Source organism: Phyllostomus hastatus, unplaced genomic scaffold (genome assembly GCF_019186645.2).
Source record: "Phyllostomus hastatus isolate PE091 unplaced genomic scaffold, TTU_PhHast_1.1 phas_contig_40, whole genome shotgun sequence".
Lineage (NCBI taxonomy): Eukaryota > Metazoa > Chordata > Mammalia > Chiroptera > Phyllostomidae > Phyllostomus > Phyllostomus hastatus.
Genome location: NW_025333872.1, coordinates 58035600 through 58062800, shown reverse-complemented (window position 1 = coordinate 58062800; position 27201 = coordinate 58035600). Strand labels below are relative to the sequence as shown.

General features: G+C 42.2%; 1 protein-coding gene across 12 annotated transcripts; it reads left to right on the top strand.

The window, feature by feature from the left end:
- On the top strand, positions 1-22673 carry ZBTB24 (zinc finger and BTB domain containing 24). 12 transcript variants are annotated; one of them, XR_006786216.1, is made up of 7 exons: positions 1-142; positions 792-1777; positions 4293-4460; positions 4940-5023; positions 6085-6229; positions 19598-19679; positions 20442-20495. XR_006786216.1 is itself a non-coding variant. In XM_045844006.1 (7 exons), the coding sequence occupies exons 2-7, from the start codon at positions 820-822 to the stop codon at positions 21160-21162; spliced, it is 2097 nt and encodes a 698-aa protein (XP_045699962.1). In that variant the 5' UTR covers positions 1-142; positions 817-819; the 3' UTR covers positions 21163-22673. The 12 variants fall into 12 exon arrangements, 5 of the variants coding, with proteins under 5 accessions (XP_045699962.1, XP_045699961.1, XP_045699963.1 ...); XR_006786215.1 differs by having other exon boundaries at positions 6082-6229; XM_045844006.1 differs by having other exon boundaries at positions 817-1777; positions 6146-6229; positions 20442-22673.
- Positions 22674-27201: the final 4528 nt, after the last annotated feature.

Genomic DNA, 27201 nt, shown 5'->3' with positions numbered 1-27201 from the left:
CCGGAGCTGAACCACGGGCGGTGCAGGAACCCCAGTGGCAGGCCCAGCGGAGCTGGAGACCAGGGAAAGCCCGGCGCGGGTGCGCCCGCCAGGCCGCTGGGTGGGCTGGTCGCGATCCACACCTCGCCGGATGCCCTGAGAGGTAGGTCCACCCCAGACCTACAGTCCGCGGGTGCGAGACCCGCGGCCATCTCGACCCCTCCTCAGCCCTCAGCTCCCAGGTCCGGCCCGTGGGGCTCGGGCCCGGAGGTGGGGGCCTCTCCCGCGCCCGGCTTCCAGCTCAGCGCTCCCGGGATCCGGAAATCGTCAATCCGCCCCTCTTCGCCGAGCGCTGTCTGGCGTCAGCCTGGGGCGTTCCACGCCGGCCTTTTAAAGCCAGGCCCCCTGCGCCTTGCGTTATTATTTAGTTACAGATACTTAGCACATGCGCTTTTCATACTTGTTTTCAGAAAATGGCTATTAATGTGTGGAATCGAGACACTGTAACTCTCATTCTGTTATTTGTGCAACTATGGAAAGTGAGCGCTGGGAATGAGTTTTAGGGGTGCTTGATCCCAATTCCTTCATTCTGCGAAGGGGAAAACAAAACAGACCCTGAAAGGTAACGCGGATGTTGGAAAGTCGCCCAGCTAGCTAATGGTACAACAGTAAAAAGAACCCAAAGCTAAGTTTTTAAAAGTGCTAAATGGTAAATTTCAGTGAACAAGGTGAAGTTAATAGTAGGTTCACGTGGTCTGGCATTAACCTTGTTAGTACTTAACTCCTTTTTAAACATTGTTTTCTCACTTCAGGCTTAATTTTTCTTGTCTTCTAAAGAAAATGGCAGAAACATCATCAGAGCCTTCTGGGCACCTCGTTGTACACTCAGACACTCACAGTAACGCTGTCCTGGCCAGTTTCGAGGACCAGAGGAAGAAAGGCTTTCTCTGTGACATTACTTTAATCGTGGAGAATGTGCATTTCCGGGCCCACAAAGCCTTACTGGCTGCCAGTAGTGAATACTTCTCCATGATGTTTGCTGAAGAGGGGGAGATCGGCCAGTCCACTTATATGCTGGAAGGCATGGTAGCCGACACATTTGGTATCCTGCTGGAGTTCATCTACACAGGTTGTCTCCAGGCCAGTGAGAAAAGTACAGAACAAATCCTGGCTACCGCTCAATTCTTAAAAGTCTATGACCTGGTAAAGGCATATACAGACTTTCAAATTAATCATAGTTCCCCAAAGCCCATGACTTTGAACACGCCTGGTGCTCCAGTGGTTGTTATTTCTAATAAGAAAAATGATCCGCCGAAGCGCAAACGAGGAAGACCAAGAAAAGTCAACAGTTTGCAGGAGGGGAGATCAGAACTGGCTGCAGAGGAAGAAATACAGCTGAGAGTAAACAATTCAGTTCAGAACAGACAAAACTTTGTGGTTAAAGAGGTAGACAATGGTATACTGAATGAACAGACTGCAGCAAAAGAAATGGAGGAATGTGAGCCTGCTTGTGAGCTGCTAGGTCGAGGGGAGGAAACCCCTGCTGAAAAAGATGAGAACTGTGATCCTAAGACCCAGGATGGACAGGACCACCAGACTCGGTATAGCAAGCGGAGGATTCAGAGATCCATCAAACTTAAAGACTACAAACTTGTTGGGGATGAAGAAGACCAGGGTTCAGCCAAGAGGGTCTGTGGTAGGAGAAAGCGTCCAGTTGGCCCTGAGGCCCGTTGTAAAGACTGTGGCAAAGTCTTCAAGTACAATCACTTTTTAGCAATCCACCAGAGGAGCCACACGGGTAATTACGCTTTCACAGCTTATTGGAATGTGTTTTACAGTAGTAATGGTGATAATAGATTTCATTTATTGTGCATCTTCTAGGTCATGTGTATTACAATAAAGCCATTATAATTGTTATTGCATGTAGTTCTCCCAAGAGCCCTGTGAGATAGGTTATATTACCCCTGTTATACAGATGAAGAGGCCAAGTCCTAGAAAGCTTAAATTTGAACCATGGTAGCCTGATTCCAAATAACGAGCTCTAGCCAAATTTATCTGCTTTCTGACCCTTGAACGTTCCTCACCTTGACCCTAGCTATCTATGCCTTTGGTCTGTGTAAACAGCTTTCTCACTCAGCCAGCTAGCTGTAATCTAGCAGTAAATGTCTTCTTTTGGGTCTCTCTAGCCCAGTACTGGCTGAGAGACACTTCTGTGATGATGGTAATATCATCATCAGATACAGGGTTGTCCAATGTGGTGGCCACTAGCCACATGTGGATTTTGAGCACTTGACATATGACAAGTGTGACTGAGGAACTGAATTTTTTAAGTTCATTTAAATGGCCACCATATTGGACACTGCAGCACTTGCCAGAAATCCCTTCCTTTGAACTTTCTCTTATACATACACTCACTCTGCTTTGAGTTCAGTTGTAGTTACCACTTAAATACCCCTCCACTTAATTGTAAGCTTATGTGCTTAAATATTCCATCATCCTGCAACTTTCTGTTCTCTGACCCAGCAGCACCTAGCACTGTGGTTTTGAAACTGGCTGCACCTTAGAACTGCCTAGAGAACTTCTAAAACTGCCAGTGCCTGGGCCCCCACTCTAGAGGTTCTGATTTGTTTGGAGCCTGTGTTTTTAAAATTGGTAAGAACCCTGAATTCTGGTTCTTCGAACAAGGTAGACCCTTGAGAAATTTGTTGAGCTGTGTAGTATAGTGTAGTGTAAAGAGTTAAATAGTCTGTCTACAAGATTGTTTAAGGAAAAGCGCATGTAGGAGCTTCCCTTCTGTCCCGGTCCTCTGAAAGTTTTTAGTGAATCACTTTAGAGTGGGTCTCTCTGGAAACTCCTGCCTTTCAGATCCAGAAAGTTTCCTGGAATTGTTTCATAGGTGATTTCTCCGTTTGCTCTGCTCCGTTTCTGGAACAACTGTTACTTGGTTGTTGAACCTCTTGGACCTGTCCTCTAACTTCCTTATCTTTTCTCTCCTGTTTTCCACCTGGGAGATTCCCATTTATCCTCTCGGCCCTTATAGTTTTTCTATTTCCGCTCTTATTTTTTTACTTCTAGGCTCTCTTTTTTCTCTAAAAAGAAATTTACTACAATCCCTTTTTTGTTGTTGTTGTTTCACGATGTAATGTCTTACCCCTGTGAGCATGTTGTTAATAACATTTACTTGTTAGGTTTTAACATTTTCTTCATCTTGAGCAGTTTCTGTTTTCTGCAAGTTGCCTTTTTTTCTTCTTGTTTTGGCATCTGTTTCAACTACTAGAGGCCTGCCTTGAATGATTTTTTTTTTTTTAATTATAATCTTGTCCTGGTTGGTTGGCTCAGTTGGCTGGAGCATTGTCCCGTACACCAAAAGCTTGTGGGCTTGATTCCTAGTCAGGGCACACACCTAGGAAACAACCAGTCAGTGTTTCTCTCTCACATAGATGTCTGTCTGTTTCTCTCTCTCTCTCCCTCTCTCTCTCTCTCTCCCTCTCTCTCTCTCTCTCTCTCTCTCTCTCAAAAATCAATAATAAAATACCCTCATGTGAGAATTAAAAACATTTTTGAAATCACTTTGCTTTCAACTAAATGATTAAAACATTAAAAAAGAATGGTACTCTTGTAAAAATGGTTTCTTTAAAGCTACTAGCGGCCCTGCAGGTATGGAGAGAGCCTGTAGACAACAGCCTTGCTGGGGGCAGCATGGCTGGCCCCCACTTCCTTGCTGGTGCTTTCTAGGCAGACTCCACTCTCCCACCTGGAGACAATAGTCTCCTCATTGCCGGTGTCTACAGCAGGAGGGAGAAGAAGGCTGGGGGGAGTGTCAGCATCCCAGATGTAAACTTGGACCTATTCTTCCTGTGGTCATCCCACCCCATTGTACTGGGAGACCTCTAGTCCAAGACCCCCTAGTCCAGAGACCCTCTGTTTTACCCTCCACGGAGAACAGTCTGCATCTTCTTTTGAGGAGAGGCTGGTGTCCCAGCTTCATGGAGTAGGAGACTGGATCTGAGGGGTCTAACTACCTTTGAAACAGACTGTCATTTATCGTCCTTGCCCCCATTTTCGGAGATAACATGCGCCACCAAGTCCTGAGTCTTATGGAGGGCTGTCTTAAAAATTAGGTTGTATCTCAGTTTTCCTCACTGCTGGCATCAGATTCATCTGTTTCAGCTTGCAAAATTTGATTGCTGATGTTTGTTTCCCCTGTTCATTGGCCTTTTGGATATGTACCATTATTGTCATTTTAATTAGCAAGTGAACAGAAAGATGTGCACATTCTTACTTATACCAATTTTCTGGGTCTCTTATTCCAGGGGAGCGACCTTTCAAATGTAATGAATGTGGAAAAGGCTTTACCCAGAAGCACTCCCTGCAGGTCCACACCCGGATACACACAGGAGAGCGGCCGTATACATGCACCGTGTGCAGCAAGGCTCTCACCACCAAGCACTCACTGCTGGAGCACATGAGCCTGCACTCAGGTAGCTGGGCTTGGACCAGAGGACCAACTACCACCAGGTTCCTATTCCCGGGGTGGGCATTACCATGATCTAAATAGTCTTCTCAGCCTGGTGTTATTGAGAGATAGTTATGCAGCTGTTAAGAGTGTAGGTTAGAGTTCTGCACAGCATCAAGCCTTAAACTAGGGCATATTGTAAACTGGCTGTTGGAAGTTCAATGTGCAGACATGTTCTGTTTAGCCATTCAAACTTAGAATTTTACATTGAATTCCTTTAGGAGAAACTTGAATTCACCAGGTCTACCACCACAGTCTCCACCACTCTCTATTGCCCTATATGCCTTTGCATATTTATGTTACTGTGGTAGAATGTGAGGCATTTGGGTTTATAGACAAGTCACTTGTATCATTTGTAGAATATGGGGACCTGGGCCCAACTGTGAGCATCCTTGTTCTTCATAGTTATTTGCATGCTTTAGTGTTTTGTTTTTCATTTGGCAGGACAGAAGTCTTTTACCTGTGATCAGTGTGGAAAATATTTCAGCCAGAAAAGACAACTAAAGAGCCATTACCGAGTTCATACAGGTACAATAAAGTCAGAGTAAATTTGGATTGGTGGGGGAGAAATGCAAATACAACGTATTTCTGAAACATTAGGTTATATTGTAAAGATAAGTGAGTATTTAGGAAAAAGTCTTAAAAAATAATCTAAATTAGATGCTCTTGTGTTAAATCTCACTATCTGGTGATTTGCATTTAATTTTTATACTACAGTATTGGTGCCACACACAAAAACCCTACAGACTGGTATCTCAAAAGTGCCACCTGACTCTGAGGTGCCAGGGATTGGTTGTTAGTGGTGCCTGGAGAAAGACGTCACCGCCCAGTAGCTGTCAGTCCAGGCTTTCTCCATCCTGGCTCCACCCACTGGCTGTTTATTTTTTTTTCTTTCCTTATAACTGATAAGGAATGAGTGCGGGTTGGGAGTGTCGTGGGAGATTAATTGGCCACAGTCATACCAGTGCTTTCAAGGAAAACGAATATATTCGTTTGGGAGTTGGAAGGGTCCCAGCTTTCTTAGGAAGCAATAAATTGAGATGCATAGGAAAAATATTAACTGTTACCAAATGAATTTAAAAATTATAGTGGTTTTATTAAAGCACCGTATTTAAAGTGATTATTTTTCAGGGAAGTGCTGTAACACAAATCATTGAAGAAGTGCAGGGAGAGCATATATGCACAAACACTTTTTTCCCAAGGGAACAAATCCACTTTTATTTATTTACGTATCAGTAAGTTTAAGTTTATGAGGGGTACAGCATTACACAGATTCCTCGGCAGGAGGGTTGCTCTGGAATTGGGTGTGCACCGTCCACTGCTTCCACGAGCACGCGCTTCCTTTCCCAGATGACTCTGGTTGTGTTCGGTTTGCCACCAGGCATTGCCGTGTTGCTCTTTGCTTTGTACGTGCAAGCACACCTCTTGTCCACATAGAATTGTTTCATCTCAAGCACAAACACCTTCAGTTTTAACAAGAGCTGTGTGCTCCCTCTGGTTCCGGAGACCCCACTTATAGCCAGCAGAAATGGCCTTGGACCACGGCCTTCCAGACAGACTGGTTGTTATAGAAGTCCTGTTCCCAGCAGGCCCCCCAGGCTCCACGATGGCGGGAAGATGCACTGACACTTTTTTTATTGTTGCGACAAGGCCACTCATTACCGGAATGCAACCACTGCCATCGCAAATTCATGGACGTGTCTCAGCTAAAGAAACACCTCCGAACACACACAGGTAACACTCCGCTGATCCTTCCTCTCGTGTACTTGATGTTTTCAGGAGAGTGAGGAATGAAGTGCTTGCAGTCTTCTTCTCAGGTTGTTTATTGTGAATTAGGTGGGAATTTTATAATTGTATAAGCCCAAGCAGTATGCTGTCAGGATCTGTGGGGAAATCACAGTCTGGAGATGAGCAAAACCGATATTACTTACTGAGCACTTTCATCTAGGGAAATTTATCTACTGACTCGAAATAGTGCAAGTCTGAGTGTAGTGCCATGTTTCATTCTGAATTTACTGCAGCATTCAAGATTATCAAGATACTTTTTTTCAGAAAAGGAAGCAAAGTGAAACATACCAAGGTAACATAGGCAGAGGATTTTTCCCACTTTTTCTTCTAGCACCAGTACTTATAACTTAAGCATTGTCACCTCCAGAAAAACCAGCTTCAGGGATAAAGAGGACTCAGGATTAGATGGGGCAGGTCAGATTCTTTCATTTAAGATCAGAAAAGTAAAAATGACCTTTTAGGACTTTGGGTAGGAGCACTTAAAAATAAACCTGTTAAATTTTTTTAAGAAAAATATTCTAGTGTAGGTTAATTATTTAATAATTCTGTTAAATTGTCTATTGAATAACATAATAGGTTGGTTTATATTGCTTTGGACATTTTTTTAATGTAAGTTTTTCTCAAAGTAATTTGCTTTCTTAAAGCAAATGTCTTATAGGATATGAGTGTAATGAAATGAATCTTTATACAATTTTTCTACAGACATTACTATTAATGAGTTCTGTGAAACGTAATTCATCCACTTAACACATATTCAATGAGCAGTTACTGAGGACCATGCACTGTTCTTGGTCCTGAGGATACAGGACTGAATGAGGTGCACTGAGCCCCTGCTTGAGGGGCTAAAATTCAAACAAGGGAGACGAAGAACAACTGTGGAACTGTAAGGTGAGGGTGAGCGCAGTGAAGAACTAAACGCAGGCTACAGGGACAGAGTGCAGAAAAGGAGCTGCCCTTTTATGTGGGGACTTACCTGGGAAGGCCTCACTGACGAGGATCCATCTATGATGGAGATGGGAATGCGGGGAGAGCCATAGATGGAGAGCCGATCTCCATCATAGATGGAGAGCCAGGATCCTGGGAGTAGGAAGGAATGGTGTAGGTGCCATCAGAGGCAACTGGGGATTGTGTAAGGCATGGGTTTTCAGCCTACCTGTGTGTTTCAGTCACCTGAGAAGCTTTGAAAAAGAAAAGGTTTGGCCCTGGCTTGTGCAGTTCAGCGGATTGAGTGCCAGCTTGCAAACTGAAACATCATGGGTTTGATTCCCAGTCAGGGCACACACCCGCATTGTGGGCCAGATCCCCAACTGGGGATGTGTGAGAGGCAACCAATTGATGTATCTCTCACACATTGATATTTCTCTTTCTCTCCTTTTATCTATCTCTAAAGGTAAATAAATAAAATCTTAAAAAAAAAGAAAATATTTTATCCCACCCCAGAGATCCTGATTGAACTAACTTGAGGTAGGGCCTTGGAATTGAAATTGGCATTTTAGTTTTTTTTAGGTGATTCTAGTGTGTACTCAGGCTTAAGGACTTTGTGTGGCCACAGTAAAAGACTTTGGATTTTGTTTTGAATGAGATGACTTTAGCAAGAGGATTAATGTGTCAGGACTAAGGGTTTTAATTGGATCGCTACAGCCACCAGGTGGGGCGTGGTAGGGCACAGGTGGAGGCACCCATTAGGAGGATGGAGAGAGCCGTGGGAGGCTTGCAGTAATCAGGGTCTTGGCACAGTGTGGCAGCAGTGGAAGTGGTGACGAAATGGTCCGCTTCTGGATGTATTCTGAAGTGAGAGTCAATGTGATTTGCTCATGATTGGATGTAGTGGTTGAGAAAAAGGAGAGGCAGAAACAACTGGAAGGATGAAAAACGAGAAGACTGCGGAAGGAACAAATCAAGAGTTCGATTTTGGACATGTGGGCTCTGAGATGTCGATGCAACATCCAAGTGCAGATGACAGGGAGGCAGCTGGGCAGTTGTTTGGTTCGGGAGTGCGGGGGGAGACGTGCTACAGAGATCGGAGTTTCCGTACGTAAATAGTGTGGGAGCCCTGAAGGGAAGACCTTGGGGGGTGGGGGGAGAGCGGAGGTGCCCTGGTTATGTTGAGGAGCACCAGAAACAAGGCACTTCTTGGTTTTGTCTTCTGCGTGTAAGGTGTTAGTGAGGCTTCCAGTCTTTTTGAGACATCACCTTGAAATGGGGGATAAAAAGGAACAGAAGTCCTTTCTCCACAATCCTAGCAAACTCTTCTCCACTCTCTCCTTTAAAAGAGGCAGAAGAGGGAAGTGGAAGATACATGATGGGTAAAAAAGGAGACCAAAAGGGCTCTGTGAAGTGGTTTGTTATGACTTACAAGTAAGAAATTAAACCCACCTGGAAAAAATACAATTAAAAAAATGTAAAGTAAAAAATAATTAATGGCAAAAATTGAGAAAAATAAAACAAAACCAAAAAAAGAGATATTCCAAACTCATGGAGGTAGAGCATAACTCCTCACTCTTTAAATGTAGGTTATGAATAACTCCCTTCCAAAGAGCACAAACAAAAAAAAGCAAACCCATCAAAACACTGGGCTCTTTGAGGGCAAGATTATGACACACCTGCCTGTAGCACTGACAAGACACACAGGTGCACAGTGTTGCTGAAAGAGTTGGTGTGCCACCTCCCTGCCCTCTGGTCAGAGGGGAAGGCTTAGCGAGAGCCTGCCTGGCGGAGCCGGCGCTCACCTCTGCTGTGAGGGCCAGGGCGGGAAGCACCGCCTTCGACAGAGCAGGGCACACTCAGTTGGAAAACTGTGACTGTCATCTCTTAGCTCTTGAATTGCAAAACTCTGGGTTAGATATCCTGTGCCAAACCCAAGAAGTCAGAGATTAACAGATGCTTTTTTCCTGAGAGAACGCCTTCAGTGAGGAAGACGCATGCGTTTTGAAATGGAGGCAGGCACCAGGCAGGTAGGCAACACCTGTGAGGTCGCCACAGCTCCGGCTCTTATACTCAGACCTTGTCCCTCTATCTGGAGCTAGTCAGGCTATCAGGGACTGAGGAAGCCAAGCCAATCAAAGGACTGATAAATCAATTTATGTGTTGACTTAAAAAAGAGACTGTACCTTTCTTTTGTCCACAGTACCAACTGTCCTGATACCAGTGTACCTGAAAACCAAGTTAGCCATCAGAAGATTGTTTGGTGAGCCAGTGACAAGTTCAGGGAATGGTCCCAGGCCATGGAGAGGCCTGCTGAGTGACATCAGACCCTACAGTACAGTTACAGCCCTCTCAGGGCCTGGCTGGTGTGGCTCAGTGGACTGAGCACAGGCCTGCACACAGTTACAGCCCTCTAGTGTTCCTGTCCCTCGTATGACATTAGGATAAACACTAATTCTATACCTAACGGACTCCCACTCACATATAGATGCCCAGCCTAGAAACACTTCATCCAGTTAAGTCACAGCTTCATTTTGTTGGAATGGAATTAAAGCTTCTTAAATCTCAGTCATGTACGTCCAGAGCATCGATTAATGTTGCTTGTCCCCGTCTTGGTAAGGTCTGGAGGCCCCACACTTAGCACACCCTCACAGAATCTATGTATGATCTAGTAAGAGTTTCAGCATGGTGCAGGCCCTAATAGAGGTGTGAACACAGTAATAGAAATGATTCACTTTTCCTGGGAAGATCTGGGGCAGCATCCCGAAAGAAGGACCTGGATCTTGAAGACAGAGTGAGTTCTGGTGGACACGGGAAAATGAAGAGGCGTTTCCAGACAGGAGCAGGGTGTGTGACTTGGAGGATGTGAGAAGTGGATTCCTGAAGGCTGCGGTGTGGGATTCCATGGTGAACACCTAGCGTGAGGTTGCTGACGGGGGGCAGACTTGGGTGAGGTGGGCTCGGGGGAGATAGTTGAGCAGAGGGGAGGCATGAAAAGAACTCAACATGCCGAGTTCTTTTTAGGCATACTAGGCATGCCCAGCCTCCTGCAACCCCAGGAGGCTGGGCAGAGAGAGAGGGTCCTGTGGGTGAACCAGTTAGCGGGCTCTTTGGTGGAGAAAGATGCAGGCCTTTGGGTCAAGGGAGTGGAAAGAAAAGCTATATTTAAGAGCTATGTCTGGAAAAAAATAGTCACCGTGAACATGACAGAGTGTTGATGTCCACAGTATGAAAGTACAAGTACCCCCGTGGAAAACTGGGCCAGAGACAGGAAAGGCATGTCACAGAGGGAGACGTAGGAAAGTCCAGTACGTGTATTAAATGGTGTTAACTACATTAATTATTGAAGAAAAGACATGTGCACTTCTTGTTGTCCACCAGGTTGGCAAATATGTGAGGAAATGGAGACCTTTATGTTCTGCTGCTGGGAATATAACTTGAGAAACTTTCTGGAAAGATCTTCCACAATGTGTATCAAAATATAAACTACCCAATTGTGAAAAGATGTTTGCAGACATATATTCATCATGAGCAGGATTGTTTATAACGTCACACGCTTAGGAACTTGTCAGTGTCCATCAGTACGGGACTAGTTAGGTCAGGTTTGGGCAGGACACGCAGGGAGACACAGCACAGCCTTTCACAGCAGTGGTGTGGCTTTGACCTGCAGAGCAGCGTGCGTCAGGGGGAGGAAGGAGCTCCGCTGCGTGTCTGGGTTCTTTCAGCCGGTCCAAGCTAATAGATGTGAGACAGGTGGACAAGAGGGGAAAAAACAACTGAATTACATTGTACATACGGGGGACCCCACATACAGGTGAGAGTCGGAGACAGAAAGTTAAAATGAGATCTACATGTTGTCCCGAGCCAAGGAATGAGGGGAGTTGCCTTGGGCTTTCAGAGAGGAGGGAAGCCATTCACAGAATGATGAAATAAGAGCAGATGTTCAGTAATTAGAGGTTTGCCCTGCCCTGTAGATAGGTTAAAAAAAGTTATCTGTGGTATAACCCTTGTTATGGGCAAGGCCCCAAATTTAAATTCTTCAAGGGAGAGGTAAAAGTCATGAGCCAGCGGGTCTCCACTGCCTTCTGCCCCAAATAATTCCCATGCCGAGTGGCACACTGTGGGAGACCTGTTCTGAGTCATTCAGTCCCACCCCTGACACCTGGGAAGTTGCACGTTCTGGATGTTGTGTTGATAGATTGTTCCGTATCTCATGTAACCTGTCTCGGGCTCAAAAATAGGTCTGTTCAGTTAAACAGTTGCATCTCATTTTAGGAGATGGTGGTGCAGGTGGGCTCCCAAAGTTAGGCCTGCGGTGCAGGCAATCAGGTATTTAATAAGGCACGTCTGTGGGAACGAAAGGACAATAATGCTTAATGCTTGGAGCAGACTGTAACCCTGGTTTCTGAGTTCTGGCGCAGCCAGTTGAGAAGATTTCTAGGTGTCTGGTTTGAAGCATCCTCAGACGGAATGGAGGCAGGTGGTGACAATGTGATGGATTTTCCTGCTCTGCAGTTTGGATGTCTCTGGTAATCTTTCTGTAACAGTCTGCAAGGTTGTCTGTGTATGAACTATTGTGATGATTTCTCTGAAGTTTGTATCAGGTCATCCCACTTTAGCTTAATGGGTTTTGGGGGAAAGTAGTTTCAGTTCTTAATGATTCCAAGTCAGAAATGTTGGAGAAAAATCTGGAATATTAGCTTAGAGAATCATAGCCAGATATTAGAAGTAGAATTCAGGATTCAATCCAATTTACAGGTAGGAATAAAACCTCAAATGACAACAGCACTAGAATTTAATATCCACAAAGATATATTACTGAAACACAGTGTTTTATTTTATTTATTTATTTTCAGAGAGTGGGGAACGGAGGGAGAAAGAGAGGGAGAAAAACACTGACATGTGACAGAAACATCAGTTGGTTGCCTCTCCCAGGCCCCTAACTGGGGACCTGGCCTGCAACCCAAGGCATGTGCTGTGACCAGGAATCAAACCAGCAACTTTTTGGTTCATGGGCTGGTACTCAGTCCACTGAGCCACACCAGCCAGGGCTGAAACACAGTCTTTCTCTGTGAAATCAGCAACTATTCCCGCTTCCACTTTTTCCACCAATAGCCAAATGAAGACTAATTTGTAAAACAAGTCTAGTTTCAATAAGCTTTGCTTGTTACTTACGTAAGAACAGCAAAAATGGTAATTAACCTAAAGGCTGTTTTAAATCTACTTTTCTGGAATTTTTCATAGGGAATTTTCAGACTGAACTTCAAAAGGTCTCTAGGGGCTAGAAAAGCCAAGGTAAGGACTTTCTGTCTGATGTTGCCTGCAATGCCTGTATATAGGTTATATAGATTGTTGCCTGTAATGCCTATGTATATAGATTTGGGTTAGTTCCTCTTTTCAGGGTCCCCAAAATACTCTGAGGTTCCTGTACCCGCCAGGAAGTGACCTTTGCTCACTCAACCTATATTTCCAAGGGTTTTATTGGTTTCCATTAGTTAATCTTAATTCCTTAAAACTATCTGATCATATCTGAGTCTGTGTATCTGTCTCAAGACATTCTAGTCAAACAAAGCCTTGGTAATATAACCAATGTTTCCAATTATATCCTCTTATAAGGAGAACAGATCCTTATAGAACCTACACAAATAGCAATAATGCCATGAAAGTAAGATTACTCATGAGAGCTTCTGAATTTTGGAATAATCAAGTAGGGAGAAAAAGATAAATGTTTCAATGTAACTTACCAACTTGTTATCTTAGGTAGTTTAAGAGAAGCAAGTTTCTTTATATCTGGAAAACAAAAGATTTTAACAATCAGCCATATTGCAGACAAAAAATCATAAAATCAAAATCATCCTCATCAGTTTATTCAGTCCCATGTAAATAAAACTAATTCTGCTTTAATCAAGCTTTTGCATAAGTTTTCCCAGCCTTACCTGGTGATTGAGGGCAGTAGGGTCAGTGACAATTCCAAGAAGTTTGCAAGGCCTTCATCAAGGCTCATGTCATTTTCTCAGTGAAGTGGGTATCTCAGTCACTAGAGACTGTGGATTGTGTACCCTGCGTGGGAAAACACAGTTTCCTTGCCACTGTGAGGGGTCAGCTTTGCAGAAAGGGAAGGCTTCCATCCATCTGGAAACCACGCATACGACAAGAACATACTGAGCCCACACTGTCAGTTGAATGAAGTCCAGCTATGTACTGGGGTCGAGGGCAGAATTCAAAAACCAAAAGTGGGGTTTGCCAGGAAGCAGAATAACCAAGCAGCCGTCTTGGGTTTCCCATTACCTCAACTGTTCGTTTAATTTATAGCCACTGTTCACCCATGTTAGTTTCTCTGATTAGGAGCAGACAGTTGCCATGGCAAAAATATGGAACTGAGGGGTCATTTTTACAGAAGCAGACCACAATCTTTATATACAGGTTCTCAATCTTTATAAATTTTGTTGTTGCTGCTGCCACTGAATGTCCAGTCGGCTAGGACATTTCAGATACAGAAGGGAGCTCTCACCATGGAGAAGATTCAGTTTTCCTAAGTAATCAAAGACCTGATTGAAATGACATAAAACAGAAAATTATTTTTTTTAAGATTTTATTTATTTTTAGAGAGAGGAGAAAGGAAGGAGAAAGAGAGAAACATTGATGAGACAGCGATACATCGATCAGTTTCCTCTTGCACACCCCTGTGGGACCTGGCCCACAACCCCAGCATGTGCCCTGACCGGGACTGGAACCCAGGGGCCTTTCAGTTCTCAGGCTGGCGCTCAATCCACTGAGCCCTGCCAGCCAAAGCAAAACAGGAAATTAATTTGATAAAACATGGAATATTTGCTTTCTGAGCAGAATGCTTTCCACCGTCTCTTATCATGAGCTGACCAATAGTACTTTTTCCTTTTGAGAGAGAGACACACGAGAGTGAGAGCGCACCAAACTCTTAATTTTGCAGAGCTGACTTTTGATACTAAAACTCATTTACTTAAATTTATTCTGATTTTATTCAGCTTAACCGTATATAAATTTTTCTTTTTCAAAGTTCTTTTTCACAAATCTTTTACAACTTATCCAATTTAGTTTGTCTCCTCTTATTCAGAAATAAACAACTTATTTTAGGACATATCATTTTCTTTTAATTTTTTCAAAAATGCATTTCCATACCATATACCTTCCTTTACTGAAAGTGTATATTAACTCCCTCTCATTAATTAAAATTCTTAACCCTTAGTATATGATTGTCAAATCACTATGCTATACTCTTTTTTTTTTAAGATTTTATTTATTTATTTTTATTTTTAGAGAGGGGAAGGGAGGAAGAAAGGGAGAGAAACGTCAATGTGTTGTTGCCTGTCACATGGCCCCCACTGGGGACCTGGCCTGCATCCCAGGCATGTGCCCTTTCGAACCAGTGATCCTTTGGTTTGCAGTCCGTGCTCAATCCACTGAGCTACACCAGCCAGACTATACTCTTGAAATTAATACAAAATAATGTTGAGTGTAAACTGTAATTGAGAAAAAGAATCCTTAACCACCAGAAACCTTAATTTTTAATGACAGCTAAAAAGTAATCAATTAGCATTCTTTAGATTGGCAAATTTATGACTATATTTCATTACTTTTAGAAACGTAGATACTTTTACTGGCAAATATATTTCATAATATTTAGAAACATATGCTTCCTCAACAAAGCAAAACAATTAACAGATCCAAATTTATCTTTTAACTTTTCTGTTACAAGAAGTCAAAAGTAAATAGACTTATTTAACAATTAATGATTCAGTATTTTATGTTACTTGGAAATGATCGAGATATTCAATAAATTTTCATTATTTAACTTGGTAAAACTCTAAGGTTTTAAATTACCAGAGGATTTGGAGAAATTATTTTTAAGTACATACAAGTATAATACATGTAATTACTGATAAAGTGTCACTTAAGCCTTATTTTACTTTCATTTATTTATTAATTAGTCCTTACAAATTATGTTTTGATTATCCATGGAAACTATAAGACATCAAAGTCAATTATCTCAAGCTATGTTTCCCAGTGACAGATTTTGTTACAGAGATAACATGAACTTTTTTTTAATAAACCAGGTAAAATAAAAGTTTTATATTTAATTCTGATAACTAAAGACATACCAGTTTGAACAAAACTCAAACCACCTTTTATATCAACTATTTTCTCACATCATATGATCCTAAGATGCATTTGGGTTAATTTTTATTACATTTTGAGAATTTTTAATATAAGCACTTACTTGTTTAAGCCAATTAAATAGAGCTCTTTTACAAATTAGCAATACAATGTGGAGATAGAAAATGCTACTCAGCATACATGAACATATATAGATGTTCATTCCTCCCCATTATCCTCTTCCCCCTCCCCTCTGGTCACTGTCAGCTTGTTCTTTATTCCATGTCTCTGGTTCTATTTTGCTTATTTGTTTTGTTGTTTAGTTTCCACTTATAGGTGAGATCATATGGTATTTGTCTTTCACTGCTTGGCTTACTTCACTTAGCATAATGCTCTCCAGAGCCACCTGTGTTCTCATGAAGGGTAGGAGCTCCATTAAAAGAGTTCTTAAGGCTAGGTGTTACAGTTCTTTGTATTCACTTTTAAAATTTGGTCTTTCTATAGATACCAATGAAATAGCTGTTATGATAAAGCTCTCTAAAATTTTTGTAATTTAGATGTTTTTCCACTTGAAAGAGTCCACCCTCTTGCTTTAACAAGAAGGATTTTAATAGTGACTCAAACCAGTAAGCCTTTTTATGGCTTATCCAAGGGCCACATGGGAGTGTAAAAAACTCAGCCCTCACAAGATCCAGAAAGTTCACTCCCAGAGTATTCTAAGTAAGAAGCCATTTGGCAGTCAAGCTACAAAGATGAAGATGACTAATGTCCCTTATGGAGTTGGACCCCTCATGAAATTCCCGAGAGCTGGCAAGATTGGACAAAGAGACATAAGAGATACAGCTGCCAGGACTCTCCAGGCTATTTGGCTGCCAAATGCATGCCAGTAAATGTGTCTTCCGGATGACCAGGACCAAAGAGGAGGTCAGAACCAAGCTCTGAAAACATGGAACGAGACATGACATAACAGACTAAACAGTGACCATGTTTTGGAGGAAAGGATCAGTAAAAGCCAAGAGTGCCATACCAAATAACCAAGAGTCAGTCACTGAGCCCAAGGGTCTAGTTCCATACATGTTTTCTGCTAGCATTAGAAAAGGAAGAAGAGGACTCTCACCACTCTGCAGGTAGAGATCCAGGAGTCTAACGTGGCAGGAATCTGCCTTTTGCTGGCTCGTGCTGGGGTCCAAGGATCTTCCTACTGCAGCAGCTTCGGTGTGAACAGTGCACAGCCAGTGAGGTGTCCTGCCCACAGCACCCACTATGGGGAAAGAAATTCTCCTCTACCAGTCCAGGTTCTTTTGGCTGATCTAACAGTCGAATAGGCATGAGACAGATTTACACTGGATGATGACCAAGTTAGTTACATTCATACCTGTAGGGTCCCCACATAACTTGAGAGAGTCAGAGACAGAAGGGGAAAATGAGGTAATAATGACATTCTGAGCTGGGGATGTGGGAAGAGCCTTGGGGCTCCAGAGGGGAGGAGGGGCATGTGCAGGGCAGTAAGAAGAGCAGATGTTCAATAACTAGAAGTCCCACCCTCTAGATGGGACATAAAAAGTTATTTCTGGTGATAACTCCTATTATGGGAAAGGCTACATGCTTTTCCTTTTCAATATTATTTGAATCTTTTTTACACTGAATGTGGGTGATCAATAAAGAAAAACAAAGACATTTTCTTTCGGAGTTAGAATGTATGGCACTGGATTGCCAGTTGGGCGTGAACGCAGTGAACTGGAGATGTCATGTGATTGACTGTTGGGCCTGGCTGGCACTGCTGTTACCCAGAAACGGTATTCCAGGTTAGAACCAATGGTGGGTGGGAAGTAAGCTGTGACACCCAAAGAGCCCTGGGAAGTTGGTACTGACTGGGGTGGGGTTGGGAGTACATGTCATCAGGGGTGGGGTGGGGTGGGGTCAGTGGAGGATTCTGCTGAGAAGAGGTCCTCCCAGAAGGAAACCCTGAAATATCTCTGTGGGCCTCCGTCCGGGTGGATTCGTGAGCATCACACTCCCTTCTCTGCTCAGTCCTTCCATCACTGTTATCTAATCCTACATCCAATGTCCTTCCAGCCCCACTGCCACCCAAGGCTCATCACTTCACCATTTTTTCTTACTCTCCATCTGCCTCCTGCCCTTCCTGCTCCAGGCCTCAGCACTTCGTGTCTAGACTGTACAGGAATTCCTGCAAAGGTGCTACTGCCTCCGGCCCACCCTTCCCATGAATCCCATGGGTTTTTTCTCAGTGCTTTGTCATGTTGTTGTTCTGCTAAAAACCTCCAGCAGGTCCTTTGCCAAGAACGTCTGGCTCTTTGTGGCCTGGCTTCACCTTTTAGCTCTACCGTGCCTCAGAGTGAGTCCTCGTCCTTCCTCGTCCACACCGCGTGGTCGTCGTCAGCACTGCCTTTGGGTCTTGCTGTTCATCCTAGTCCCTGAACTAGTCCCCGGGCTCCTTCCCACTCCAGCCAGATCCTCCTCAGCACCCTTCATCATGTCTGCGCTCAGTATTATCGATACTGCTCATTCGAATGTTCGGCCCCACACAGCCCATGTCACTTGATGACTGCTTGTCTCTTATCTTCTCAGATAGACTGCATATTGTCTTTGAAGCAGTGCTCGTGTCTTTTTTCTTTCTGTTTGGTGGTCTGCCATTGCTTAGAACTGAATAAACCCAATCAAGGAATAATAGGCCACTCACCTGAAGGCAGTGGAGCTGTGTGGCTGTGTTACAAATCATAAACCAGAAGAGTAGGAAAACTTTCCTCAGATTCACCTTGGCTAGGAAAACTTGTCTTCTTACTGTCCTGCTCACTCCCTCAAAGAGCGCACCTGAAGGGTGTTCCTGGAAAGAACTTCCATTATTTTCAACAGTTGCCAACAGAAAGACTTTGTGAGATGTTGTAAGTCTGGATGGAGTTGAATGACGAGCACACAGAGCAGGTCCTCGGTCTTTGAACGTGGAGGAAAGGAACCGAGAGCAGAGCAGGTACCAGGTCTGATTTGGAAGGCTATGAAAAGTTAGATAGTAGCGATAGCGTGTTTTTTTTTTTAATTCTCACACAAGGATATATTTATTGATTTTAAAGGGAGAGGGAGGGAGAGAGAAACAAACATCAATTAGTTGCCTCCCATAGCACCCCGACCAGGGATCGAACCCACAACCTAGGTTGGTGCCCTGACCGGAGATTGAACCTGTAACCTTTTGGTGTGTGGGACAATGCTCCCATCAACCAAGCCACCCTGGCAGTGGCCCGGTTTTAACCTTCGGAGTGGTAAGAGTTATGCAAAGATGCAGACTCATCCAAGTTGTCACAAGTGTCCTCTCTACAGGGGACTTCTAGTCACTGGTGAAAGGGCAGCCGCCTGACCATCCTCCACTTCAGATTTTACTCCTCCCTTGCCATTATCTAGTTAAGTTGAATTTTACTTCTTTCTTTTCCTTTTTTAACTTACAGTGCCCTTGCCTGCATTAATTTTTTTCCTGGGGCATATGACAGTCTGTCACTGTATGTCAGTGTACAAACTAGTGCTGAATAAACACTGTCGAAGCTTTAACTCCTAGCAGGGTCTGGAGCAGTCACATCTTACGTGAGCCTTAATCCCCTTCCTGTGAAATGAATTCATTCAACAAGAATTTCGAGAGTGATGTGCTAGGAGTGAACATGCCTATGAATTACCCCATGTAAGAATGGGAGGGAATAGATAATAAACAACATGATAGTATTATTGGAAAACTATCTCAGGGAAGTGGACTAGGAGTGTTGGGGGTGGGTAGTGCTTTAACGGTGACAAGCCTCTTGGTAAAGTGACATTTGATAAGAGGCTTTAGGTGAGTGACTCATGCTGGCATACACGTGGAAGGTAGATATAAATGCAAATAATACAAAAGTCACCCTAGTGCACAAGTGTCCTTACGAAGGTCAAGAGGCTGCCTTACCAAGCAGCAAGGCGTGAGAGTGTAAGTTATCCAAGGGCGGAGGCTACAGGGGTGGATGTGGTGCGTTCCTTTATTTCCAACGGATAATCGCTTACCTCGTTTCAGTTTCTAAGATTAAGGGAAAGAACCATACCTACCCTTTCTCTGCATCCCCTTGGCACTTAGCACATAGTAGGTGCTTGGTAAGTGCTTAATGCATTTGTGCTTATTGAGGATTCAAGTGGTATTGCCTTAATTCTTTTTATGTTTCTATTGTGAAATTATGAGGTGATTTTTGCTTTAGGTTGAATGTGTAATTCTAAATGCTTTCCCTTTTTTAGGTGAGAAACCATTTACATGTGAAATCTGTGGCAAATCTTTCACAGCAAAGAGTTCTCTTCAGACCCACATCAGAATCCATCGGTAATGTCATGCACATGTGTCTCCCATGTGGAGTCCTCATTCCACTCTGGTGTTCAGTCGGGCGACATATGTTACCTGCATAGTCCTTTCCCCCAAATTATTACTGATAGAATTTTCTACTTTTATAATTTTAAAAAATATGTTCAATAAAAAAATTCCTCAGTTAGGCAAAATCAGAAAAACTGATGCTAGCCAGCAAAAGTTTGCATTATTGATTTTATTTCTCAAATTTTTATTTTGTCAGGGGGCTGGTCCTGTTTAAATCTTCAATCAAAATAAGTATTAAATGTTTCCTGAATGAATGTTTTTGTTCACAAAACCTACTTCCAGATTGGATTTAGTAGGTCCTCTAAAAGCATCCCAGATAACGGGGCTCCTTATTTTAAGGATGAAACTAGTTGTATGTACTTACTTGGCCATTAGAATTAAAAAACTGGCTGTGAAAACTAGAATATGAAAAGGAACTATATATGTAACATATAAATACTTTCTTATCTGAAATAGATACGGTGGGATCATAAATTTTTATCAACCCAACCCCATCGACCGCCCTTCCTGAGGGACCACCCCCACACCTTTTTAAAAAAAATTAGAAACTGAAACCCGTGGAAGCTGTGACTTGGTCCACGTCCTGAAGTTAGTAGGTGAACCCATGACTCTGACTCAGTCTAGCTTTCCTCTGTCCTTGACTGCCTCTCCCTGTATATCAGGAAGTAACACATAGACCTTTTGGTTTTTAATATAAAACATGTTTCCTTTTAGAGGAGAAAAGCCATACTCCTGTGGCATATGTGGCAAATCCTTCTCTGACTCCAGTGCCAAGAGGAGACACTGTATTCTACACACCGGCAAAAAGCCTTTCTCCTGCCCTGAGTGTAACTTACAGTTTGCTCGCTTAGACAACTTGAAGGCTCACTTGAAAATCCATAGCAAAGAGAAACATGCGGCAGATGCCGGCAATGTTTCCAGCAACAATAATACTGAAGAGGTCAGGAATATTCTTCAGCTGCAGCCGTATCAACTCTCTACCTCCGGAGAGCAGGAAATCCAGCTTCTGGTGACCGACTCTGTACATAACATCAATTTCATGCCTGGTCCTAGCCAAGGAATCAGCATCGTTGCTGCAGAGAGCTCCCAGAACATGACTGCAGACCAGGCTGCTAATCTCACGCTGCTCACCCAACAGCCAGAACAACTGCAGAATTTAATTCTTTCAGCTCAACAAGAGCAAACAGAACACATTCAGAGCCTCAATGTGATCGAGAGCCAGATGGAACCCTCGCAGAGCGAGCCTGTGCACGTGATCGCCCTCTCCAAGGAAACCCTGGAGCATCTGCACGCCCATCAAGAGCAAACAGGCGAGCTCCATTTAACAAGTGCTGCACATCCGGCTCAGCACCTGCAGCTGACGCAGGAGTCTGCTCCACCTCCACCCAGCCACCATGTGCCCCAGCCCACACCGCTGAGCCAGGAGCAGAGCTGATCTGGAAACATGTTTGAATGTTCTACCGGTCCCTTCTCCACAAGCCAGCTGTAAATGAATTGTGTGCTTGAAGTCAGGCTTCCTGACATGCTCACTTACAGATCCTTACAGAGATGTGATACCTAGCTGATAGTCATAATGTTTTCCATCCAGGCAGCAAGATGCAAGATGCGTGTATCATGTCCCATACATAGTACTGATAAAGATTTAGCATTTCACTGTCTTTATGTGGGGTATTATTGATTTGGACTTTTTCGTAAGAACTAAATGTTCAAAGCCACAGGTTATAATCTTGTTGACCTTCTCAGTTATAGTTTTTAGTTTTTCAGACAAAGGAAGTCATACGTTGAATCGGGTAGAGTGGCTAGTTCCACTTCCTCATTTCTCATAGGCAGCACGCTTGCCTCCATGAGTCAGACTCAGACCTGCAGTGATGTTTGATCTTCACGATAAAGTTCAAGCTTTCTTAATTGCCCGCAATAAAAATCTAATCGGTGTAATTTGTGTTAAATATACTCTGCTGAATTCTAATTGACCTCCAAAGATGGTGATCTGTGTATTATGTCTGATAACTTTCTGGAGATAGGAACCTGTAAGCTGCTTTTATAAATCCTACAAAATGGACACACTATTTTTCAAAGTAAATGTTTTCTCATTATCTTAAAATCTTTGAGCCTCAGAGAATTAGTAGCCAGCATGTGTCTATTATTACCATACGATTTTAGATAACTGTCAAAGATTAAATGTTTTGTTTAGGTTTTCGAGCCCAGCATATTTTATTTTATTAAATACTTTAACTGCTTTCTCTCAAGAAAACTAGTAGAGAATTTTTCAGAAAAGATGGTAGGCACTGCTACATGTAAATTAACAATGCCAGTGGAGAGTAGGGCTTATCTGTCCTAAAATTAACAGCATCATCACATCAGTTACTTTTTTCTTGTTTTAGACATCTTTGATTTCCACCAGAATCACATTGAGTTTGGAATTTAAAGTAACACATAATGGTTCAGGTTTGAGAGATGAAAGAAACCAGTTTTCTAACATATTTGTCAAAATATATTTTGTATATAATTCACAAAATTTCCAAAATGATTTATCTTAGATGTATCAACCAAAGTAATGTTAAATAAGACCTGACTAGAGCAAAAGTGTGATTTTTGCAAATACAGTTATGCCTTAAATATTATTTCAGGTTCTTGCCTTAGTCATTTAAACTATTTACTTAAACCTTATTCTTAAAATGCAAAGCTTTTCAAAGCCTACTGGCCCACATTTTCTCCTGGATATAAATAGTATTCCACTATTGGGTTGGCCAAAAAGTTCGTTTTTTCCATAGATGGCTCTAGTAGTACTTAGTTCTTAACCTCATTGAAAGCAGTTTTGTTCGATTGTATTGTGACAGTTGTCATATCAATGTGCATTTTAAAAAAATAACCAAAACTGGTAAATTTTTGTATGGCTGTTTTAATATTGAAGATGTTAGAAAATATGCAACATTTTCAGCTTATGCTTTATTATTTAAAGAAAGGTAAAAATGCAACTGAAATGCAAAAAAAGATTATGCAGTGTGTGGAGAAGGTGCTGTGACTGATCAAATGTGTGAAAAGTGATTTGCAAAGTTTCTTGATACTACTGATATTTTGGCCGAATAATTCTTTGCTGTGGGGCAGTCTTACACATTAGATGTTTAGCAGCACCCCTGGCTTCTACCCACTAGAAGCCAATAGTGGGAGATAGCTGACATCTCAAAATGTCCAAACCAATAAAATTATTGGTGAAAATGAAGAATGTGTCTTATCTTTCATGGAAAAAACTAAACAGGCTTTTTGGCTAACCCAATACATGAATTTTTAACTACTCACTCTAGATAGGATAATTATTCAGGAATGTGGTCAGTCACATGACTGTACGTCACGTCTAGCTTTACGACAGTCTACCTCTGTGCTAAGAGAAGTCTAATGTGAACCCGTGTGTAATTTTAAATTTCTAGCAGCCATAATTAAAGAGGGAATGAAATAAAGTTCAATAAAACAGTTTATTTAATCCAACATTTGGGAAATAGTACCATTTCAGTATGTAATCAATATAAAAATGTATTAAGATATTTTACATCATTTTTTGCATATTAAATCATCAAAATATGTATTATATACTACTGACACTGGATGCTAATGTTTATTGAACATGCTTGATCTGTATTTAGAGTTCATGCAACTTACAGTTGAAACTATACAGGTAGTTGCAGACATACCTTTTTTTTCAATAACTGAAATGAGTGTTGGTTTTTAAAATATATTAAAATTAATTAAAATTCAAACCCAGTTCTATGGTCATATTAGTGACATTGTGCATTTTTTTAAAATTTTATTTACTTTTGGAGAAGGGGGAAGGGAGGGAGAGAGAGAAGCATCAGTATGTGGTTGCCTCTCTCACATGCATGCACACGCACACACACACGCACCCCCAAGTGGGGGACATGGCCTGCAACCCAAGCATGTGCTCTGACTGGGAATCGAACTGGCAACCTTTTGGTTCGCAAGTTGCGCTCAATCCACTGAGCTACACCAGCCTGGGCTACGTTGTGAGTTCTTGATAGCCAAATGTGGCTAGTAGCTCCATTGTTCAGCACAGGCCTACCTGTTTCTAGTTTGAGAACCAGTATCAGCCATAAAGATATCTTCTGGAAGAGTTCTGGGTTATTTGACCAGCTGTGAAAGGGAAATGAGAAATGATAGCTGTATAAACCTATCCTTCGTGTCTCAATATACATTCTGCTCCTTTGAAGTCCAGAATTTTAAAGTTCAGTGACTGTACCCAAAGGAAATGTCATGTACATTAACGACGTTTCTGCTGTATCTTTGGGAAGTTGGCTGGCTCAGCATTTCACAACTCATTTTTACTAATTTTTTAATTGTCTTTAAGTGCAGAAATACAAATTGTACCTCTTAGGAAATTGTAGAATATCGTGCTTTTGGACTACTGAAATGACCTTGTCACTCTCAAAAGTCAATCTGGTTTTCTCTCAGTAGAGGTCTGTCCTTGGGAAGACTGGAGCTCTTGCCATCAAAATGTTATCCTCGTGCTTGCCTGTGTTTCTTGAAACGCCTTTTTCTACCTCTATTTTCTACAGTTGGTTCTTACAAGTTTTGGGAGCAACCAGTTAAATAATGCTGAGGAATAAGAGACTGTCATTTTAGATGCTTGCATCAAGATCTTCATAAATTGGAAGAATAATTTCTGCTGCATATTGAGTCTTTACTATAGGCCAGAAGCAAAGCCAGTTGCATTAGGTCTAAATGTTACCTTAATGTTTCTCAAATTTCTCCCATGTCACGGTGCACAAAAAGTGGGCTTCATACAGCACCCTGCAGTTAGAGGACTCCCATCATCCCTGGCCTTGACTGGCATGTTGGTTTGCTAGGGCAACCATAACGAATACTACACAGTGATTTAAAAAACAAAGTTATTTCTCACAATTCTGGAGGCTAAAAGTCCTAGATCAAGGTGTTGGCAGGATTACCTTATTCTGAGGCATCCTGGCCATCGCTCCTCCCTGTGTCTTCACATGGTCTTCTCTGTCTGTGTTTGTCTTAATCTCATAAGGACACCAGTCATAATGGATTAAGGCCCACCCCAAGGACCACATTTAAACTTAATTACTTCTTTAAAGGCCCTGTCTCCAAATACACTCACATTCTAAGGTACTGAGGGTTGGGGCATCACTAATTTATGGGGCACCATTCAGACCATAACTTGCATCTGGAGTGTGTTGGGAAGCAGTGTCTGGGACACTCTAACCTATTTGAAGCACATCTTATTTACTTAACCCACATGACATTCCTACGAGGTAAGTAATATTGTCACTGTTTTACACATGAGAACACTGAAGCCCAAACAGATGAGGTCTATTGCCCAAGGGCACACAGTAAGTGGCAGGGCCAGAACTGGGGCACAGGGCTGCGAGATACCCGCCTCCGGTGCTTGCACAGATGGGCTCACCTTCACTGGTCTAAAACTTCCTGCCGGATTTCTCTTTACATGTGATCCACTTAATGTAATAGAACCTTACTGACTAAAATTGAGGGTCTGTATCTGAAATTTCAGCATGTAACCATAAATTTTGTATGTAAAATAACAGTAAAAGTTATATTGTCTTTCTCCCACAACACAATAACTACTGTATTAATGTTAGTATTTTACCATTGATTTAAAGCTTAATTGAAATTTATCAATTAGATGAAAGTTCACTACAGTGAAAGTATCTTAACTAACTTGAACCTCTTTGTAAGGGAGCTGTTTTATCCATCTTCCGAGGATATTTTACATTTAGGGCAGATTTTTATTTTTGCTATTCTAATTTGTAAGTATGGAGATAAATTTTCATTCTCAGTTTCCAAACCAAAATAAGCCTAGGCTTTTAAAAACTGAAAGAAAACTGTCTTAATTTTGTAAATAGGCTTGCAGGAATAACCTCTTTAAAAATCTCCCCTGCCTTCTTTCTGTAAACAGCACGTATGGAAGAGTGACCCCTCAAAGAAGCTGGAATGTCACTGTGGTAGTTTATCTTGCTTTCATATTCTTTACATGTAATTAAGCAACAAACACTTGCTGACTGGAATATGTTTACATTTATATAAAGTATAATCATTCTCACTTTTAAAACTTACATTAGGAAAGCATTTAAATTGAAGCTCATTCACCCCTGACAAGGTAGCTGGTTGGTTAGAGCGTCTTCCAGCCACACCAAGGTGCGGCTTTGATCCCCGGTCAGGACATGGACGAGACTCAGCCAATGAATGCACAAATAAGTGAAAAAATAAGTCTATGTCTCTCTCCTCTCCCTCACTATCTAAAATCAATCAATACATTAAAATTTCAAGCTCATTCAGTCACATTTTGAATACAAATGTAGGAGGAACTTGAACACATTTAGGTAACATTCACAAGACGGCTTGCCTTTTTTTTTTTTTTAAGTGAAACGTACCAAATCCATGTAGAAGGGGAAAATGTGAGCAGCAGCAGGTCAGGGGACTTCCTTGGTTTTAGAGCACGGACTTATTATTTTGAATTCTTAATATCCATAATATTAGATTCTTTTAAATATGGATTTGAAGATTTTCCAAAAGAATAGTTTGGATCTTTTTAATTTTTTTAGCTTATTTATATAGTTTATCCTTATTAGATGAAAAGTTAATCAGAAGATCCCTCAGGCTATAACGGAATTAAAAACAATACATTTTTAAAATTCATCTCAGATAATTCTAGTATGATTAAGTGGCTTGTGGACAAGTTTTTTCCATAATCTTAGTGTTTGATGAGCAAAGCATTCTCACAACAAAAATACAGAAAAGCATTTACACTGATCCTGAGCCTGTCTGTAGTTTTAAGCTTGGCAGCCTCTCAGAGGCCCTCGGATCATCTTGGAGCCTATGCAATTGTCCTGCTTCCGCAATTGTCCTGCTTCCACAATTGTCCTGCTTCCACCGCTGGGGAAGGTACTTGAATAAAAACCAGTATAAATGGGGATAAGGTCGCCGGGAGAGGGAAAGGCTGAGGCCCTCAAATTTGTTATGATTCATTCATGTTATAGCCAAGAAAAGTGGGATTCACTATTGACAGAACTCTTCCCACCACCCCTGCCTCCACCCCATCACCAAGTTACACCAGTTTTCACCTCAAATTCTATTTTTGAATCCGCCCACTTCCCCCAGCCCCACTGCTGCACCATGTGCTCTTTCTTGCCTGGACTCCAGCAAGGCCTGACTGATCCTTTCCACCAACCCCTTTCTCCACTGGGAGTGGTGATTCGGGCTCACCATTGTGCCCCTAGCACCAAGCTAATGAGTGGATATTGTGTTATCACGGCAAATATGATCATGCCTCTGCTCTGTTTAAAATTCCTCTGCAGTTTCCACCACTTAATAAAATACCCAACCCAGCTCCCTCTTGGGCCCCTTTCCCATTTTCCAGCCACCCTGGCTTCCTAGCTGTCTAACCACCACCACTTACTACACACCCAATTTTCTGCCCTTGGGCTTT

What these genes read in the sequence shown, in the direction of transcription:
- ZBTB24 (XM_045844006.1), top strand. Translation starts at nt 820, where the DNA reads ATGGCAGAAACATCATCAGAGCCTTCTGGGCACCTCGTTGTACACTCA. An exon ending in CCATTACCGAGTTCATACAG is followed by an intron (nt 5,024 to 6,145) that starts GTACAATAAAGT and finishes TGTTGCGACAAG; the next exon opens with GCCACTCATTACCGGAATGC. An exon ending in ACCCACATCAGAATCCATCG is followed by an intron (nt 19,680 to 20,441) that starts GTAATGTCATGC and finishes GTTTCCTTTTAG; the next exon opens with AGGAGAAAAGCCATACTCCT.